Raw genomic sequence first — 21,297 nt, 5'->3', positions numbered from 1 at the left:
CAGCCCAGCACAGGAGCTTTTTGACTGATTTTATTTGAGTTGAGTGCACACACAAATCCTGAACCCTCTGAACTCAATTTGACTGGGCAATGCTCAAAATTCTCTTTTTCCATGTCAGTTATTTTCTTTATCTTGCGGGTGTTGTTCGGTTTAAGCAAAGGTTAGCTCTTTCTGACACTGCTGCTTTTGGAAACAATAAAAATCTCAGTCCTGCTCGCTTCCGTCTAGCGTCACTATGCAACAGAGTCCCAAAACACCAAGGGGAAACAAGGGGGCAACCCTGGTAGAAGTGGGCCCCATTCCACACTCCTCCCAGCGCTTATCGCCAGAATCTTCTGGAATCTGTTGTGTACCCACAGATTTGAGTCAGGGAAGGTAGAGAGAGCAAAATAAAGTGACAGAGAGAGAGAGAGTAAGAAGTTCAAGCTCATGTATAGCTAGCCCCTCCCAGAGTCAAAGATGGAATCCTGGAGAAATGCCTCCATGGCTGTATCGCGTGACTGTGACTGCTTCCCTCCATCAAACACATGGGACTCATTTACCCTTGTGGGCCACAGTGATGGTGCCACAAACACCAAGCCCCCTCAGGACGGGAAGAAAGGGGGAGGAAGAGAAGGAGGAGAGTGAGTGGGTGGGGGAATCTGCCATCGTATAATGCCAGCGTCCCCGTGGATGCGGTGGATGGCACTTAATGGATCATCCTTTTCCCTGTGGTGAACAATGACTGAATGGGTTTTATTATTTCATCACAAGTACCGCAGCAAGGAGCCTCATCTCTCAGACTGATTGAGGCATTGATGTGTCGGTATTATGATCCTTGTTGAATTAACTTGTGTCATATTAAACATTTGAACACTTTACGGAGTCTGTCACGAATAAGAGAATGCTCCGAGGTTTGATATAGGACAGTGCGGTGCTGCCTAACTGCATCTGTCGATGTGTGTTCAAACAGGCCAGAGCTGAAATGTCACCAGTCCTCTGCAGAGAAAAGGCCCGCTGACAGCCTGCATAAACACTGGCATTTTTCCCCCTGTAATCGCATGTTCACTTAAAAAGAGCACCCAGTGGATTCCATTGGCATTCAGTAATGCTCTGTTTCAGTGTGTTTAGTCTCCTGTCTCTTTCACCTTGACAGAGTGGGTCTTTTGTTCACAAAAAAAAGGTGGAAGGTGTGAGGGAGGAATAAAATCCACGGATTGTCCAGACATTCGTTTTGTTTAGCTTGTCAACATCACAGTTGATTGATCAAAATGTACCAGTTGATACCATGGCACCTTTCAATGGAAACTTCATTAGTATGTTGCAAAATGAACAATTAGTTTGGGCGGGGATTCCCAAACTTTTCATCCACCGACCCCCAAAATATTGATGCCAGAGTGACTCGTGACTTCCATTATCCCTGGAGGTGGTTATAGCCGACTTAGAACATTGATTTCAGGTATTTTGCAAAAAATAATAACTAATTACAATTTTTTTTCTTGGCTAAAATATGCTATTTCTAATTGTTTCTCAAATTGTATTAAATTTCTCGAAATCCTCACATGACCCCCTGTTGTTTTAGGACCCCCAAGGTGTCCCGATCCATGGTTTGGGTCCCACTGAGTTAGAGATACAACCTTGTTTTATCTTAATGTTCATGGCCTTTGAATTCCCAGCCTCCATTGGGATATTGAACTTTCTTTTGCCACAATCATTCCCATAAGAGATTGTTAGTATTAGACTTAGTATTGACTGGAACTACTTTCTACTGAAGAAATGTAGACAGCTGTACTGAATAAAGCTCAACTCCCTATAAAATTGACAGAACTGTCAAACTCGAGAGGGACGACTGCAGATGAAGACCGGTCTAGACAGCCTGTGATCAGCACATTGTTTTTGAAAAGATACTTTGCGTCATTTGCCGAATGACAAATGTAATTTTTCAATGTGCAGAACACCGCAAACAAAATTCCATTGGCCTCAGTTGTATTGGGGTTGAAGCTAAATTTCTGACAAAACCTCAGCACATAAAACCAAAACTATCTGCATGGCTTGATACCACCAGTGTAAAGTGAGAGGAAAAGAGACTTTAACCAAAATACAGATTTGAAACCATTCTAAAGTTTATCTTGTTAATTATCATAAATACTAATTGTTTAACCAATACATTACAGGTATGGATATATATATGTATTTATATGTATTGATATATGTCATATATATTATATTGGTTTAACTTGCCATGACACAGCAACACAGACAGTTTATTGTTGGCATCATTCTAATGTCACTGTTCTCCCTTGTCTCATTCAGGTGTTGTTCGCCAAGTGAAACCTCTGATTGGTCCACTGGCCACAGTGCTGAAACTGTCCATGCGCAACCTGACGACCCAGGGCGACTCCGGCCAGAACATCATCAACGTCCACGTCTTTGTCTCCGAGTTCTGGTTCTGAGAGACGTGACTTCACCACATGCATTAGGACATCCACTGTCAACACTGTAAAACATTGGTTTTGTAATATATCAATGCACAGATCAGTGTTGAGGCTTTAATGTTGTGTTTGATCACTTTTGACAGTTTCTGAGATGAAAGGTTGCTTCTGCCGGTGAGAGCACCACTTCGGTTGCTTTGATGACAAGCTCAGCCTGAAGCGCATGCCGGTGTTGCATCTGGCAAAATGGAGCTAAATATGGAAAAACTATGTCATTAAAAAAGACATTGTAAGAAATGAGACAATCAGAACTGTTTTGAATGGAAAGTGCATGCATTTAGAGAGGTTGTTCAAGGATATGATGATGATGATGTTCTTTTGATGACATTACAGTTGTAACAGTCACTTTTACTTTCTTACTGTATTCATTGGATGAGGTATTTTTTTCTATGGAATAAACACTATTTTAGTTACAGCATTGGTTTTTGGATTTCTTGCCAATAACATTTAAAGACAACTGCTCAATTTAAACATCTGTTTATATGTGTTATATCATGGCAACTACATCGTCTTCTTCATGGAAACAATATTCTGACCTGTAGAGTGTATGAGCATACCAGCGACAGGTATACCAGACCTTCAACGGCACGATAACCAATAACACGCACTGTGGACCAGTCACAGTTTGCTAAGGATTTATTACAGAAACTACTTGGTAAGGTTTAGAAAATCATTGTAGTTTGGTTAAAATTAAGTTTTTGCGACATCTTTGTGTGTGTCTATGTCTCCATGGTCCTGGAGACACCTCCTGTAGTGGGAACTAGTTCCTGTTACTTTGGCGGCAGTTCACGTGTTTAATTAACAAAGTGTCGAAAGTGTTAATCTTAACACTTGTCTGGTTGAGATCAAAATGAAGGCAGAGTTCAAAGATAGGGCGCTGAAAGTAGGGTGGTTTGAAGTAGGGAAGGGGCCATCAACCCCCACACACTTTACTTCACCTAGTCCAAATTCTTTTCAGCTCATTGATCACTGTATCCCCCTTCCTATCATTCCCATTAAGGTAAATCTATAGACCATCTTGCAATGGGATCACACTACCGGTCATTAATGTTGTCAGAACGTAAACAGACTGCCGGGCATTGCTTCTGGTAAGATCCTATTCACGATGGCCTCTAGTTGTACTTGTTCATGCTTGGCCCCGGTCCATTTTGTGACGGTATAATCAAAGTTTTTCTTCTGAAAATGGGTATAGGAATCTATTTCACAAAAAGTAGTGAATACCTAATGACTCTATGTCTATTTGCATTGCACATATGGGTATATACTGTTTGTAGTTCCTAAATTTCAGAGTCCAGGGCCCCAGTGTCTGGAATCACCCTGTTTGCCGTGTAGTTCACTTGGCAAGGAGCAACTGTGTCCATGTGTAAGTTCCATACACTTTCTAGTGCCCTCAAAAATGTACACAAAGAAGAAGATAATGTCATATCCATTGTATACTTCTTTGTGCTAACAATCATAGATAGATATAAAAAATTACAGAAGTAGTTTGCTGCTCACGACAGCGTAAACTACTTATAGAGGGAACAGTGGAGTTAAATGTTGTAGCTAACCTAAAATTGCCCTTTAAAAGGCAAACATGTGAGATGTTCTTTCACCACATGAGTAGTTCAGTCATTTTACTTGACGTATGACAGGAAGCGTCAGTACGACCATTCCAAAGTGTCAATATTAGCGAACAAACAGAGGCATGCAAATAGAACTGTCTAGGCTAGTTCACCACTTTGTTCTTGGTGATCCGAGAAACCTGTTTCCATAGCAACATTTGGAATATTCTGTTGAGTTTTGCACTCATTGATATCTGTCCAGAAGCAGTAAAGATGCAAATGAATAGCCTGTCCTCCAATTGCCCTGAGTAGGGATGTACTGTTAAGCTACTCAGCTACTCTTACATGCATATTAACATGTTCAGTTTGTGTTTTATACATTGTCTTTTAGTGTGACTGGAAGATGAGGTTGGTAGGCTCTCCAGAAAACCTCTTTGGTGGAATGACCTGGAGGGAAGAGGGGGATGTTACAAGGGAGTAGCAGTAGTTAGAGACCAGTACCAACAACCACATTCCTAATTATGCTTATCAGTGAACCAGAACTCCTCTCTCCATCAAACAAGGGAAGACGTCAGACAGAGAGCAAACTGAACACATGTCAGTAACTGTGTAATCATCAATGTGGCCGGACCCGACCAGAGCCTCCCAAATGCTTCAAAGACAATAGAGGAGGAGACGCAAACATGAGGTTCTCAAGTCATCGGAGTTGATGGATTTTAAGGCTCTGCTGATGGGGGATATCCTCTTCAGAGGAAATAGAGGCCAGCAGGTCAGCCTTGTGGTTGACATGAAAAGAGTGGAGAAGAAGAAATGAGAGAAGAAATTCTGCGTTTATGTGTGTGTGAATGGTCTAGGTATTACTCATGTTGTGGGGACCTAAATCTGTTTACACAGTCACATTATGGGGCATATTGCCCTTATGGGGACAAATAGCAAATTCCCAGTTACATAAATCAATAAATTTGAAGGTGAATACATGTTTTAAGGATGGGGGGGAAGGTTGGGTTTAGGTCAGGGTTAGGGTTTGGTAAGTGGGTAGTTAAGGTTAAAGTCAGTCTACAGGAACTAAATGTAAGTCAGCATAATGTCATCTGAACTCACAGAGGCAAAACTGTGAGTGTACATGTTAGGGTGTGTATGTTAACCCCAGAACCCTAAAGCCACATAGCCACTGTTTGATACGTTATATATCTGCTTATGCTGTATATAAGTATATATAAGCAACCGATTTTATGTATTAATCAATTTTATGTATTAATCAATTCCGTATGCTTTTATAATCAGAAGAAAGATAATTGCTCATGTCTGATCAGTTTTGAATAAAGAAAACAGTTTGTACTGTACCCATATAGCAGAATAATGGCAGCTCTTGTGCATTTCAGACATAAATTGTCTGTGAGTAGTTTTCAAGATGAAACAATACTTACATAGTTGGCTCATTCTTACTCAAAATCTGCAGAGAAAAACACATTGTAAGGACGTAAACAGCTGAACATGAGCAACAAAAAGCCATATATCCAGACTGTGTGGGAGGACATTACCCAGGAACGGGCTGGCTGGCTCTGAATCTTGACTGTAAGAATGGCTGGGGCAGCAGTCCCTCGCAGTGTTACCAAACCACATACATGTGTGGGGACAAATGAGCAAATATCTTCTGCCAGATTCTCCAATCCGAAGCCAAGAGGGAGCCACTCACACTGCAAGCCGACGGTATGACTAAGCCGAGTGGGCTTGATGAGTCGACGTAATGGCAGGGGATCAGACCTGTGTGTGTCTGCGCTGTTTGTTTGTGTACTCTACTGTGGCACAATGGCGGTCAGGCCTCTCGATACAAGTGGTCATAGTGGTGTCTGGCCCAGAGTAGACGGGGTATGGGGCTGATGGGAGTCTGGCCCAGGGGTTGGCGAGGCGGCCTGATCCCAGACAGAGACCAGAGGACCTCGGGAGGCACGTGCTCGGCCGACTCCTGCACTCACCCACTCCCTCTTTTTCCTGGCACCCTACCCCTGCTCCCACCGCAACACATGTTATAGGATATAAGTGAGTTCTTTTAATAAATTTGGGGGTATTTATTTTTTTTCCTCTATTTTGCAAACCACCGTTTCTCATTACCATAAACACAAAAATGTTTCTTTTAGATGGGCATTACCAACTTGGCCATTAGTCCTGCTCCAGAGTCAAGGAGATTCTCAGCTTTGCAGTCCACTTTATGTTCACAGAGATAATTAGTTATTTATATCGTGAAAATGTAAGAAAGTGATAAATTCTGCTTGGATGCCAATAAATTGAAAAATCACGTGTTAATTATGACACTATAATAAATGGCTAATAAACTACCATTAACTTTCTCCACTGATGAGAATTTTAAAGAGCATTTCACCTGTGTTTTTAAGTTTTCACTCACTGGGCATTTAGATGGTGTTTCTTATGAGTCCAATAGATGGCAGACACATACAACACAAGGCTGCACAGGCAGAGCGTTTCAACATTGTATTCCCTTTAACAACTGTCACCACCTTCCACTAAAATGAGAGAAACAGCCAACCAAGATCCAATGTTTTTTTTTACTTTTCACAAAAAAAACCCTCATGAATTTAGCTTTCTATCCAGTAGGAAAGACTTTGCAATAACTACTGAACTTACAGAAATTTATGCTCATCATTTTTAAAAAACATTCCACTGGGACCTAAATAGTACAACATTAAACTCTGACGATATTCTGAGTTGAGCCCAACAAAGTGTTAGATTGTACAAAAAAAACAATTTGAGAGTCTGATGTAAATGTTATGGAAAAATCCCAAACTCCCAAAAAAGGATAATAAATGATTGGCTCCACAACACTATATTTCATTGTTTGTGATATGGAAGTCCCATTGATGCCTCTCCCTCCAATCAATTAAACCTTTTGAGGTTTAGGGTGATAGACAGTCCTCCAATTACACAGGGGCTCCACCTTGACCCAAAAGAAAATCACAAAGCACACAAGTGTGCCCCTCCATAACTTACAGATTTCAAACATCACCATTTACAACCACTACTGAACACGACCTGTTGCCAGAGTACACAGTGGATCAATCACATTTGGGAATATAGGCCGTGGGGTGCACTCATGAAAATTCAGCGTGCACTCTCTCTGTTGTTACAAGCAGCTCGGAAACACACTGTGACGTCCGTGAAGCTTAAGAGCATGCATATCACAGGGAGGGAGGGGAAACAAATCTGACCACATGTAGTATAACCACGGTGAGATGGCCAGCGAAAAGGGTCGGTGACCTGAGACTGCAAAGTCATCTTTTCTTACGGGATAAAAAGGCTAATTTTAACATGGCATTTATTTGTTATATATTTAGTACCACGTTTATAGCCTGTTCTGACATTTAAAACAAATCTGTTCTTTTTATAAGCATAAAAAGCACATTGTGCCATATTCCATGACACACTCACTGAAAAACATGGGATACAACAGAATACAAATCCTACAACTTGTGTTAAATTCATTTCTTGAAATATGAAGCCTTTATATTTATGGAAAGTGTTTGTGATTTTTCTGTTTGCCCATCAAAGATAGTTCAAAATGGAGTCTTGTAAGGCGATCTTAGTCTCATATCAAACCTACGTCATGCACTTTTCACACCTTGTCCAGAGGTGAGCCTCGGCCCTTAAGGACCGTGGCTGTACACTCTGATGATCTCATGCCTCATGCCAGAGGCTTCACAGACCTGAAATGTTTGATCTTTCATTGCACATGAAAATGAGCTGGGAGTTTCCTGTGTCTCCCCAAGTGTTGTTTTGTCTGTGGCTGAGTACACATACACACACACAGACACACACACACACAGCCCTCAGTGGACAGTGTCAGACGTCTCTGGGTCTCGAAAGCATTGACCAGAGAGAAAAAGAAAATTTGCTCTTTAAACACGGGGAGTTGTCGGGAGATTTTGGCATTTTGTTACAAGTGAAACCATTACGCACTGCATGTTTTGATGTGAGGTGTCAAGCATGTTATCGTCTCCAACTTACTTTTCACTTCCCGTTCGAAATTTACATTAGAATTAAAAAAAAGCACAAAAAAAAATGTCACCAGGTAATTCATCCCCGAGTCGCTCAACAGATTGTGTAAGCTTAAATTGCTGAGTTGAATGTAGCAAAGATACATTGGCAAAACATAATCTAAGACAATGTTTGGCCTCAGAAGTGCCACAATCCTGTCGAGCAAATGTGTTAAGCAGATTTAAATGACAAAATAGAGCCAGCGAGCAGACTCTGACAGGAAGTGAAAAATAAATCAGCCGCTGAGAGACAATGTAAATTCTGTAATTGTTTTAGCCTGAGCTCAATGAGGAAAAAAAAGTGGTTTTGATAGAAATACTTTTGTAACAGCAATGCTTGATCTCCAAGTGCACATCTGTGTGCCATTGTCCCTAAACCGCTGTCTCTGCATACGCTAACATTTGGAGAACAGCGATTCAGAGAATTAATTATCCAATTGTTCAGAGGCATCAAGGGGAAAAGGACTTAAGCCGTCAAAAGAGAAATTTTCAATTTGGTGACAGTGTGTGTGCCTTGTTTCCTATTAACATCTCTGCCCGTCCAGCGCTGCATTTCACTCCACACATAACTAAGTATGGATTTAGGCTTCCGGGAACTGCACTGAGACAAAGGTCATCTGTGGTATTAATGAGTGGAAGGCCTTTTAATCTGGCACACTTACATATGAAGGTACTCTGTGTGACAAATACAATAGCGTAGCATTGCCTATGATAATTAATATGTTGCATTTTGTTTTTCAACAGGCTGCCTTTGTAACTTCAGAGGGTTGAGGGAAATCCATCAGCACGCTCTTTATGCTGGCACTAGGTCACACACACAAAGTAGGTTTGGTTAATGGTTACCCTCGATGGTATGGACACCTGAAGTGCAGGTCTGTGAGGGTAATGCCACTTCATCACGGCAACATTGACTCTGTGCACCATGCGTCTGTTGACTTAGCCCTGCAAAGACTCACGTCTACTACTACACACAGAAAAAGAACAAAATGCCTACTTAATGGACATATGGCCCACATTGTTGGTCGACCGCTGTGATGATGTTCTCTGTTTCCTCTCATGTCTGGATGCATTAAATAGATCAAGCCTTCTTGATTCTGACTTTTCAGCGTAAAGTTCAGACGGGCCAGACTGGTTGTTAGACGCCATATCCTGCGTGTATGATGATGTTATACAAACTCTGTATCACACAGCCTTGACTTGTTTTGTGGTAAGAACGAAGCAGATGCAACAGATAAGGTTAGGGTTAAAATGTAGTAAAAGCCGGGGGAGATTCTGGAAGCCATTGAGTCATTGATCTTAGAGTTCTCCAGTCCTTACTGAGCCGGGGGGGTTATTCTCTATCCCCTCACCCTCCTTCCTTTTTTTATCCTTTGTTGTGGTCACTGGGACAATCGGTTACAGCCCAACGGAATGGAAACCACTCAGTCGGTCCCCCTGCTACAGCCGACTATTAAACAGAGGATCCAGTTACTATGACCAGTCGGGGAGGGAAGGCATCTTTAGGGGAGATTTAGTTCCTCCGAATGCTTCAGTATAATCCCAGCCAACATAAAACATATTCATCCATGTCTTTCAAACCACTTGCAAAATTTCACCCTGTGGAATTCTTCAGATTACACCGACTACCAAGAAATTAGCGTTTACATGATGATTACTCCAAAGATTGCTTCCAGAGACTCTGCTGTGTTCATTTCAAAGTAAATGTTCTTTGACCAATATCTCTTTGCATTTGGGGCGGTGGAGGCTTAAATCCCGAAGCTATCAAAGAAAGAGCAGGAGACAAACACAACAATGATGATGAGGTGGATAAACAGCATTCCCCCCCCGGCAACCCAATACAACTTTTTCTTGTGAATTACTCTGTCTGTGTGTCTCACTGAGGCAACAATGGTGATTTATTTTCGAGTGTTGTGGGTTCCAACGCCAGACCCTGTCTCCCCGTCAGAGCGACAGAAATGGTGGCCACGGATGCTTTGTTTTCCACAGTCCCCGCTCCCCGTTTTCCCGTCCGCGATGGGACCATCTGCCTTCTCAATTAAAAAGCATGTTTGTGCTCCACATTTGTTTGTGCTCACAGATGATTTTTGTCACAAAATGCAGACTTTCTGGTATTTCTCAGATTCCTGGGCGATGACATTGCGCTTTGCTTTTTGGGGTTTGTGGCTGTTTCTCCCTGGAAAATGTAGCCTGCAGAAACTACTGTAGCTGTTTTCTGGTGTGTCTGTGGCATGAAATGAAGAAGAGAATGAGTCTTGCCGATGTTCTCCCTGCCACAATTAAGAGCAGACCCGCTGTGTGCAGGGGAACGCACAAGATGAAGAGGCAGCCTCTGCCATCTCCTCTGAGACATGACTATGGGGACAAAGTATTTCATCCCAGAAAATGTCATCATTGTGGTTTGCGCTATTGTTCTATATTATCACCCCTGTTACTCATTTAAAAATCATAAAGATGTAAGTCATTCTGTGTCTGTGTTAGTTTAGAACCAGATTCTATTAGCACATAAAGCTCAGAGGTGTTCCAATTTATTAATGTTTGCTGTCAATTGTTTATTATTGTATTTGAGTGGAATGAAATGTGTCCTTTAAACAGCTAGAGCGACAGTTCTTTGACAGGGACACTGACAGACTTACAAACCAATGAAAAATATTTACAGCAAATTCTAGGAGGGCACATGTCCCTTTGTATATTCTTCGAAGTTTGATTTCCTGAATTCATGGAAATGTTATTTCACTTTTACGTACATTGTGGATTTGGCAGTGGCTTTCTTTTGGACAACACCAGACTGTCGTGGGAGCTCCATGGACCACACACAGACCTTTTTGCCCAGAGTGTGTTCTGGCCAGTGCCCACTCCCACTCACAGAGGCACGCACAATGTGCAAAGAGGGTGGGACTGACCTTGACCACCAGTCACCCTTTGGATCGGCACTGTCCAAAAGATGGACCTGCAAGAAAAACATCCACTTGTTGAGCTCAAAGTCTTCTACAGTCATGAAAACAAAACTGAGTATTATGGCCAAGTATATGTGTCAAAGTTTCAACTTCTGATTGACCACTTAAGCAAAAGTAGGTAGATTTAAAGGAGCTCTTTATATGAAAAAAGAGCTCATTGCCAATCAGTCACTGTAATATGTGGATGCCGGCTGTGTTTTGGACTGTGTGTGTGTGGTATATGGTAACTGAAGAAGACAGTGAGAAGGTCCAGTTTGGATGGATTGTGGATTCTGAGAAACCATCACATTTGGTCAGCCTTTGCTAAGCGGCCATGGCGGCTTCTGCAGTTTAATCCCAAGGATGTGCAATTGGGCTGCAGAGTGATGAGGCAAGAGGAGTTCACACGGCCATTTCAACATATGATGCCAGCACTGTGGCTTTTTGCTGGTTTTTCGAGAGACCATCACGGGTGTAAAACACTTTGATGTCTAAATTTCCTTCCCACCATCGTGAATGAAGCATGGCACCATTTGGCCCAAGGGATTGAAACCATAAAGTGATGTTTCTTCATTGTTCCCAATTCCCCACCCACTCCTCAAAAGCAAGACTGTCTGGTCAGGCTTTGGAGATGTCCTCAGCTGTCATCTATCAACAATCACTCACTAAAATCTATAAACATGTCAAATACTTGGCAATGCCCCCTTTTCCGCAAAAAGCCTGAATACTTCAAGATTGTGCGAACAGTCTTTTCAGACTCCTCATGAAACCCTCACTGGATGGTCCAATTTGTCACAGTTTTTGTGTTTTGGAAAAATATAGAATAAATACATTAAAAGTTGATATATGTACAAACCAGGAAATATTAGTTCTTGATATTTAGACAGATGAGGAAGGATTGTGGTAATTATTTTTATATAATTTGTTATTATTATTGTGTTGTGCCTGTACATATAAAAAAACGTGATATGAAATTGATTATTTTACTCGGAAAATCAATGCGATTATGACCATTTTACACTCTGACATGAACTGTGTCATCCTGAAAAAAATCTGCGTCAAACACAGTCAAGCCAAGAAACATATAATCTCTGTTTGCTCTGAAGTTGCCATCTGGGGCATCAACTTTCACTCTTACATGTATTAAGTCTCTCCCCTGGAGGAACTGCAGTTACATAAACATGGGGTGTCTTGTGGGCTTTTATAATTGTGTTATCCATATCGCCTGATTCAATCAACCTTAAGCCAGGTCGGGTGCAACGCCACGAATAGTGGGAAGAAAATGTGAGCAGTAAACATGAGAAGGTCTGTTTCATTGACAGGAATTCCACTTTCTGCTGCTGCTGTGAAACATGGCATACCTAATTGTACAGTGGTCACCCACTAGGTCTAAATAGGGTTCAAGACCACACAGTACGATGCAGGGCCCACTGTAGGAAACTCTCAGAGACACAGGAAGAAACTTTGAGCTTTATTCTGATTGTTTTACTTTAGGGTGATCCATCTGCGTAAGGTCTCAAAATACATCATACTCTTTTTATATCTGTTTCACTGGAACACCTTTTTTTTGAATGGCAACAATGGGACGGCACGCCACACACTTAAGAGAGCATGGACTCCTGTGACCCTGCAGCACCTGCAATAACCCTCTTTTTTAAAAATCTTTGATTGACTCAACATTGTAAATGTGACAGCATGGATATAATCAACAATTTGATATCACCAGTCCACTCCACGGTGAATACCCTGGAGTGAAACAACAGCTTCATTGGACAAGTGGTGAGGAGGTGAGAAGATTCATGAGGTTATAAGTAGCGTGCTTACCCTCAAGGTTATTGCCCCAACATTCGCCTCAATTACTCTCTACGAAAAAGGAATAGCACGTGGTGTCTTCGGCAGTATGTAGATTTTACTCTACACTGGCCAGCCCAAGTTTAGATCACCCCCTCTTGCTAATGACACATTCAAATTTGCTGCGGTTTGGGTTTTCTTCAAATACACAGCTAGATTCACACAAATTCTTCTCCCCACCTCACCTCTCTCTGGTCTGGCCTAAGAAAACCACATGCCGGGGTCACTGCGCTCTCGTCAAGCCAAACCAGACCCATAATTTTGCTTTTGTTTCAGATGTAGCCTCAAAGCCTGAAATATAAAGACCCAGGCCAGCCTGGGAAGGTCAGTATGTAGAAGGAAAGAGTGAGATAGAAAGAGAGAGAGATTGAGAACGACTGAGAGAAAGCAAGAATGAAAGAAAGTACGAATGGAAGAGGGGGGTTAGAGAGGGAATGAGAAACACAAGAGTGCTGGTGAGAGTGGAGTGGTTTCCAATTTACTGCGGAAGTCTTTATTATACAGTATGTGTGTGGACAGGAAGAGCTGTGTAACGAGGAGCAGATCTCGCCAAACCACCGGCCATTACTGACCATTGCTGACCATTACACCCAGTGAGCTTTAACTATTTTGGATTTTCTGTCTCTCCATACATTCACCCTGAAGTGTAATCTCTTGGGTGACATGAGAGCGAATCACAACTTCTTCTTCAGACCGTCTTCTGTTGCTAGCCACTGACTTTAATATAGCTTTGACAATTAAAACAAACAGCTTATAATACCTTGTAAAATGAGATGACTCACTTGTCTATATTTCTTTTGACCATACTATTTATAAAGACTGGAAATTACTTCCGTGTCTTATTCTGTCTTAGTGAATGTTAAGTGTATAAAATGGCCCTCCATGACCCTGCAAAAAATATGGTATAAAAAGAGGAAAGACAGATACACACACTATTGCGCTGGTCATTCATAAATGAATTGTCTTTGCAAGAAATCAAATCTGCTGTTTATCCCGAAGCATTTTTAACAATGGCACTATGTTCTCAGTCCCTCTTCACCAAATTTACACACAGCTGACATTTATGTGGACGAAATTAGAGTTCCAGTCACGATGAAGCCAATCACAACCTTGTGTTAAATCAAAAAGGTCAAACTGCACTAACCATAAGGCTTCCATTGTGACAAACAGAGACGAGTGGAGGTGATGTGGTGTAGGGGTGATAGACTGAAACCCAAAAACCTCAACCTCCTTTAAAGAAAAACAAACCAGTTTTATTTGAGCGCCAGCTCGTGTATTGTACTACCCTGACCTCAGGAAGATTTCCCTTTCAGTCCAGCTTTAGACACACTGTTCCTCCACAGGGGGACCGGGCAGATCTATGACACATGCGATGGCCAGAATGCAGTGTGGCCCTGGCCACAAATCCAGCAACGTTTGGCCCCTGGAGCGTTGTTTCGTGGGAAGCTGACACTCTCACCACAGATGGACTGTAACGTGGTTTTTACTTGGCGCACATTGGTGTTTTGTATATTACGTGACATATTGCTTGGCTTACCATTACCTATTGTACAACTATACATTTTCATTCGACCTCATGGGGAGATGTTGAGTAATGGAAGGCAGAACATGGGTTTAGAGTGACATTTACACAAGTATTCCATTGGAGGAATATGGCATGAAAATACATGTAAAACACCACTAATTCTGACCATCTGACAGTACACTACATAACAGTGTAGCAGCACTACAATACTGCTATGACTTGCCAGTGATGAAACAGGTTTCAGTCAAACATTTTAAAACAATGTGAGCGTAACAACTTTAGTTTAGCCATGGCAAGAATCCATTTATTCATCCCTCCGTTATCTATACTGCTTATCTGTGTAGCGTCTAGGGAGGCTTGAGCCAATCTCAGCTGACACTTGGCGAAAGGCGGGGTACACTCGAGACAGGTCACCAGTGTAATGCAGAGCAACCACAAAACACACAACCATTCACACTCACATTAACACCTACAGTCACATTTAGACCCATAGCAGGACTCAAACCTCAAAACCCTGTATTTTGAAGGCGTCTTCTCCCAACAGTCGACCTGAAGAGTAATTCTTCAGATTGAAACTGGTCACGAGTATTTGTTTTCATGGTTAACAAATACTCATGCTTTTTTTTTTGTTCTTGAGCAACAGTTTGTTTGAGCATCAGGTTTTTATTTTAGCAACAGCTTTGTTGGGCTATCCATTATTGTGTTCCAGGAAGGCCATGCATACCTCTCCATTAGGCATTGCACTGATTTTATCTGGTGCTTGACAGAAATGCCGCAGACAAAAACACTTTTTCCCCCTTGTCCTTGTGTTGGATGGAGTACCTTGGAAACCTGCTTTGGAGAAGAGCTCTGTGTCTACTACTTCCATAGTAATTGTTTATGTGTAGAGACCACAAGCTAGTCTAATCTTGTCATGTTTCATTAAGACCCATATAAAAGACTCCAGAGTGAAGAGTCCATGACAGGCCGGCAAGTAACCACCATGGGGAGTTATATAATCAAAAGTGAAATCCACTGCAGATGAATTTTCTGTGCTTTTACTCAATGCAATCCACTGATAGCTTCTGATATTGAGCATGAACCACAGACAGGTCAGCCCTCAAACTTTATCAAAGGTTAGTGGAACTGCCAAATGTCAGACATATTATTGCAACACAATGTAAATACGTATACTACGTTGCAAAGTTACCCAAAGGGCAACCATTTACATTCGGGTGCTGTGCTACCTCTATTGTGAATTGTTTATTTCTAAGAAGAATGTCTGCTGCATGTGATTCCATCTGACAGAGTTCCCTGTGACAAGAAACCACACAAAGGCATCATATGCTCGCAGATTGGAAAGAAGTGTACATTTGTCAGCGTTGTGATTTATTTTGCCTGCATACGTTAAACAAGGCGAGACAGGCGATTCCTTCCTTTCTGAAACCAAGCACATCAGACTGGATTCCATTCCTCTCCCATTTCATTTCATATTTCATACAGCCCATTTGAACAATTGTGTTATTATGGCAGTGTAAATAGACCTTTGCACTGGGCAAGACTTCAGGAATGCTGATGATGTGTAAGCTGACACTCTGCTGGCCGCTGGAAAGCTGAAGCATCACTTATTGTAGATTGGTGGCCCCTGTGATCGGTGGGTGGTGTTTATTGCCAGCCAATGGTCTGCATATGCTGTCACAGAATAAAACAATTGAATTGTATTGAATATAATGGCCAGTTTGAAATAACAAATATGCACTTTACCTCATCATATACATGTATATTTGCTTTCATTGAGGTATAATCATTTGTATTTGTTAAATAATGTAACATGGATCTCTTAGTTAGAGAAACAATTCTACCATCTCAATGTCACATGGGAATATTTAGTTAGATTTTGGAGCCTTAAGGCATTACACACAAAATGCTTATTTTACAGATTATCTGCATTGAAATTGCAAAGTTTCAAAATATAAGTCTTTGGCAATATTCAACCTGAAGCTTGAACCTAGATGCAGTTATTTGTGGATGTATCACAAAGCACGTCCACATTAATTAACTCTCTTTTGTTATGCCTTGTGATGCTCAGCCACTTTGACTTGTGTTGGTTCTTGCCACATCTTTTTCTTAAATTCAATGTGGCCAGCGAATCAAACTGAATTATACTGAAACAACACCACTTATTGTTTAAGAAATTCAGTGACAGTTGAACGCTTTAACTTGCAGTTTGCCACATGTTTCTGCTGCAGATGTCTCCTCTGGTCCACAATGGAATGCAGCTGAGTTACTGTCCAGATTCTTGCTATTGTCAAGTTTAAAATTATACAGCCACAGTAAAACTGAGTATTGTGGGATGTTGATGGGGTTTTGACAATGTCCGTAAACTGTTCGCCATACCAGAAATTATTTAAACATGAGAAAAAAACAGGGCTAAAGACAATAGATTTTCACATGCATTTCGCTTACACAGCAACAATGATAAAGGCCAAGTGAGTGCAGTTAACCTGCATAATGTGTGGTGCTTGAATTAACCCCCTTCCTCCTGTGGCCTTGCCCAGCAGCCAAAGAATACTGTAGAGTATAAGAACACTATACGTGCTCGCCTGCTGTTGTAAGTAATTCCTCTTGCTGTTATTTCCCCTAGATTTTATAATTGAGGGCTTTTGGTGTCTGAAAACAATGGCTGACTTCACCGTAAATGCAAGTTTGAAATTTCTACAAAGCTACTGCTATGATTCCATAGCTAAATCCAGATATTCCACTTCTCTGTTCTTTCCGCTGTATCCATCTTACTGTAAACCAAGTCAGAAACTATGGGTTTGTAAGAGTAGAGGGTTCAGTGCAGAGCTCTTATGGTGTACCTGAAGGACAACCACAGTGTAAATCTTCTCCCCTGAGGGAGGAGATCCAGGATGTGGCTTTAAAGGAAAGCAGAGCTGTGCATGTGTGGGTGTGTGTGTGTGTGTGTGTAGCTGTGTGCGTACACAGCGAACATCTCCTTTGCTGCACACTCAGTGGACAGCGTTGAGCAAAAAAGACTGGAGACAAAGTACAGGACCGATGCTTGTCCAAGACTGCATGTGTAGCAGTTGTTGCGGAGGTGAGGTACAAGGCATATACATCATTTTAAAGAATGTTGCGTCAATGTTGCATCGAAACATTAGCCACTTATAGCTTAACATAATATAACCTCTTGCTTCCATTTCCTTGGACTTGAGGAGGGGTCCATCACCTTTTTAAAATGATCTGACTAAGTGACAGAGATACACCGTTGGTGGGTCGGCCAAATGTTGGACTTTTCCCAAAGGCCGTTGCTCTTTCAAAAGTTATTTGGCACGGTTACTACGTCACCAGGGAGTGTGACTTGTTTCTGTCGGCCACTTCAATACTCTGAGTTCTGCCTGCTGACAACTGCATGCCCGTCGCAGGAACCCACACGGCTAAAGCAGAAACTACCGGTGTTTTGTCGAGTTAACACCGGCTGTCACTAATGCAAGCTGCCCTGCAGGAGAGACACTGCACAGTGTGGCAGGAGGTCAAAACTGTGCTGTAACACTTGATGCCCATTCATGGTCCATCCATACTTTAGATTTATACTTAGTATTGTTTTAAAACGATTGCAAACGCTTGCTTTCTGTAAAGTAGGAACATGACGCGTGTGAGTTTTTGACTAAACGTGCATGCGTGCATAAGTGTTGGCATGTGTGTTTGTGTGTGTTTAGCACTCAACACGCATGCATGCATATGTGTAGGTGTGTATGTGTGTGTGTGGTCCTCTTTGTGAGGTGGAAAATTATTTTTAAGTTTTAGTTAAATATTTACTTTTCCTTCAATTTGCCAATGACGTTTTCCAAACTGCAGCAGGACCTGACCCTGGTGAGATGTGCGTCAAAATGAAAACTGAGAGTTGAAGCTAATGTGTGATTCTATGAATGAGCAGGAGAATTACACAAAAGTGGAGGAGCCCCTGAGGCTCATTGACCACAAGGACAACAAGAAGCAGTAAATGTTGTGTTTAGTTTCATGTCTGAACATTTCCTCATCTACGATTCACATCAGGAAAATACACAGACACAGCTGCAGACATCACAAATGAGTAACTTGGCATCAATGACACTATGGCAAAACCTAAACAAAAACCCAGGCTTGTTTAGTCAACCAGATTTATATTTTGTATTGTGGGCAGCTCTGTTTAGTTTAGTTTAACTGCAATACAAAGTCTGATTGAGTCCTACAGCCTCGTAAAGCAGGTCCTCAGAGGTACTTTATAGCCTCGAAGATTACACGTGGTGATTGTGTTTGCCTATACTTTCACTGGCCTCTAGGTCTAACAGCTAAGAAGAGTCCTCAAGACTTTTAAGTTACAAATACTCAACAAACCGTTAATAAACACTTTGTCTACACTCGAGTTAATCTGAAAATTTGTGCCCAAAATCAAAAAGACCTGGAAGTCCATCCTCCAAGGAAGTTAGTAAAATACATCCTGTTAGTTCTCTCTTGCTGATTGAAATAGCAGCATGACTAACTTAATCTACTTGTAATTTCAGATTAAAAGCCTGTTTATTGCCACAGTGATAGATGACAAACGCAACTCTTTTACAATCAGCTTTTGTCCGGGACCCGCAGTCATAGAATTGAACCGACTACGATTTCCTAAGGTCTACACAACTCTTTAAGTTGAATGTAAATATTCTTTCTTGATCTTATCTGTCATCTTAATAACTTTTTCATGTGACCAGAGTAATAGTAAATAGTATCTAACAGTAAATTGAAATGATCTTCATCTGCTGAGGTGGACAGAGAGGAGGTTGAGAAAGCTCCAGAAAAAGGAATTACGAGGATTTGTCAAAGGGCAACTGATGGTTTTCAACCTGGGCCCTAGTATGTCTACTACTAAATGATTCAGTCCTTTAGATCAGCTCCACTGATAGCCACGACATGGCTACGATGTGGCTACAATGTAATCTAATGGGGCAACTACAACCGTCGATTAAATGTCCACCAAAAGTGTTGTTTTTCACCAATAAGACTCAAATTGTTATAGTGGGTCTTTGCTAAGAGTCTGGCAACATTGATATTGTCAATTTGTCGGAGCTCTTTGTCTTTATATACTTAATAATAATAATAATAATAATAATAATAATAATAATAATACAGCAGTTCAAACAAGAGGGGATGTCCATCGAAGTCAAATGCTATATCAACATTATTTAGATTGGAAAAATATTGAGCCATAATAGTTTCTCTCAGTCAAAGCCAAACTCTTCTTTCCAACTCTTTCATTCTCACTCTCACTCATGTTTTCACCTCCATCTTCCTTTTATTGATCAAATTAGTGGACAACTCGTGGACCGTAGCAGCTGCCCCATAAAATTGCATTGTAACCACCGCCAGCTGTCGGCGAATAGGATCTATGATCTTGTAAGTACCATTCATTTGTACACCCACGTTAATAAACATAGGACCCAAGTTGAAATATACCGGAATTCCTCTTTAAGATTTTTTCTTACTCCCAGAAATGGCTTCTGTTGGCATGTTCCTTTTAGGTGAGTCGAAACCATTAAAAAAATTAATGATCTTAATATGAATCTATATGTAAGACATGTGTTAGATGGCAACAGGAATAATAAAGCTATTGCAGTTAAGGAAGTGGGAAAATCATTGTCTCTAGTGGGAGGATTTATAGGCTGCACTGAACAATGTGTAATACTGTCCTAAAAATACAAAAAAAAAAAAGTTTAATGAGAATTTTCCCTAAAAAATAAAACTGTCTTCCCAGCCATGACTGGACTGCCTGGAGACCTACTTGGTTCACAGATGTGACACATGTTTGTATTGTTGGGACTCATAAAACCTGTTTGTCGCAATCCAATTCGGGCAAAATCCCCTGATCTGTCCCACAGACAAGCGAACAAATAAGTACAAACATCTGACAGCTGTTCACTGGAAGAAGCAGCTGCAAAGACAGTTATTATGAAATCACATCCCGTCCAGAGGTAAACATGTAAGCTATTACCAGTCAGCTAGACAACACTTAACTTTAGCATGTTACCAGCTCATGAGCAACTTTATTGGAAGCATCTGTACGTTATTCATGCTATTTACCAACTGATTTTACAGCAGTGCAGTGAATAAAGTCAGGCAGATACAGCTCAGGAGCATCAATTAATGTTCCCATTAAACATTACAATGAACACGACCTGTGGCTTTAATTTCAAATAGCAAATAAATTTAGAAGTATACTGCTTGTAAGAAAACTATAAAGAAGGGCTGGGCAATTAACAGAAAATGTATCAAAACTGACATTTGTAACCTCTAACCGACTTAATTTTGCCCATGTCGGTTAATTCGGTTAATACTTGCACGTATTCACGAACTGTCGGGTTTCCGCTATGTACCGTGCTGTATTCCCCTGCCACGTGTCCTCCCTCCTCACTCCCCTGCTAATCGGAGCTCACTCGTCATGTTATCAATAAACATCACTAATCTGAAGTTATTAGGACACGTGCAGGACTTGTAGTTTTGTGTTTGTTTAATTCGCTCTAGAGTTTAGGAGACGCGTAGTCAAACACATTGAAAAATAGTCAGAACGATCCAGATTCATGATCCAACATCATCGATTAATAACTAAATAAATGTGGTCTTAAGTTTGTGATGTACAGTAATTGATCATTATAATACCTTTAGCTAGCAAATTGTTTAGGCCCTTTACGCTGCTGCAGTTATATCAGCTGGTGAATGGAACCTTTAGGTCAGTTGAACTAAAAGTCTGGACCAAGATCCAAACCAAGGTTCATGTCTTTGTTACATTTAATTCGGTAATTTTGGTTTCAGATTGCAATTTAGTGAGCGCACTAAAGAATACACGTATCCTGTTATCATTACCTATGTGGGCTGCGTCTACACTTTATTGGTTTGTGTTGTCAACTCAGCGGGTAGTAGTCT

At 41.2% G+C, this 21,297-nt stretch overlaps 1 protein-coding gene across 1 annotated transcript in view; it reads left to right on the top strand.

Moving 5' to 3' along the window:
- Positions 1-2,886, top strand: part of fbln1 (fibulin 1) — a 35,750-nt gene extending 32,864 nt beyond the window's left edge. The window contains exon 17 of the mRNA XM_035156462.2: positions 2,293-2,886. Coding sequence (XP_035012353.1) covers positions 2,293-2,432 — 140 coding nt within the window. The 3' untranslated portion in view covers positions 2,433-2,886. The remainder of the gene's footprint in view (positions 1-2,292) is intronic.
- The last annotated feature ends 18,411 nt before the right edge of the window (positions 2,887-21,297 follow it).

The sequence above is a fragment of the Hippoglossus stenolepis genome, chromosome 5 (genome assembly GCF_022539355.2).
Source record: "Hippoglossus stenolepis isolate QCI-W04-F060 chromosome 5, HSTE1.2, whole genome shotgun sequence".
Taxonomy (NCBI): Eukaryota; Metazoa; Chordata; class Actinopteri; order Pleuronectiformes; family Pleuronectidae; genus Hippoglossus; species Hippoglossus stenolepis.
Note: the sequence above shows the minus strand (reverse complement) of the source record. Positions and strands in the feature narration are given on the sequence as shown.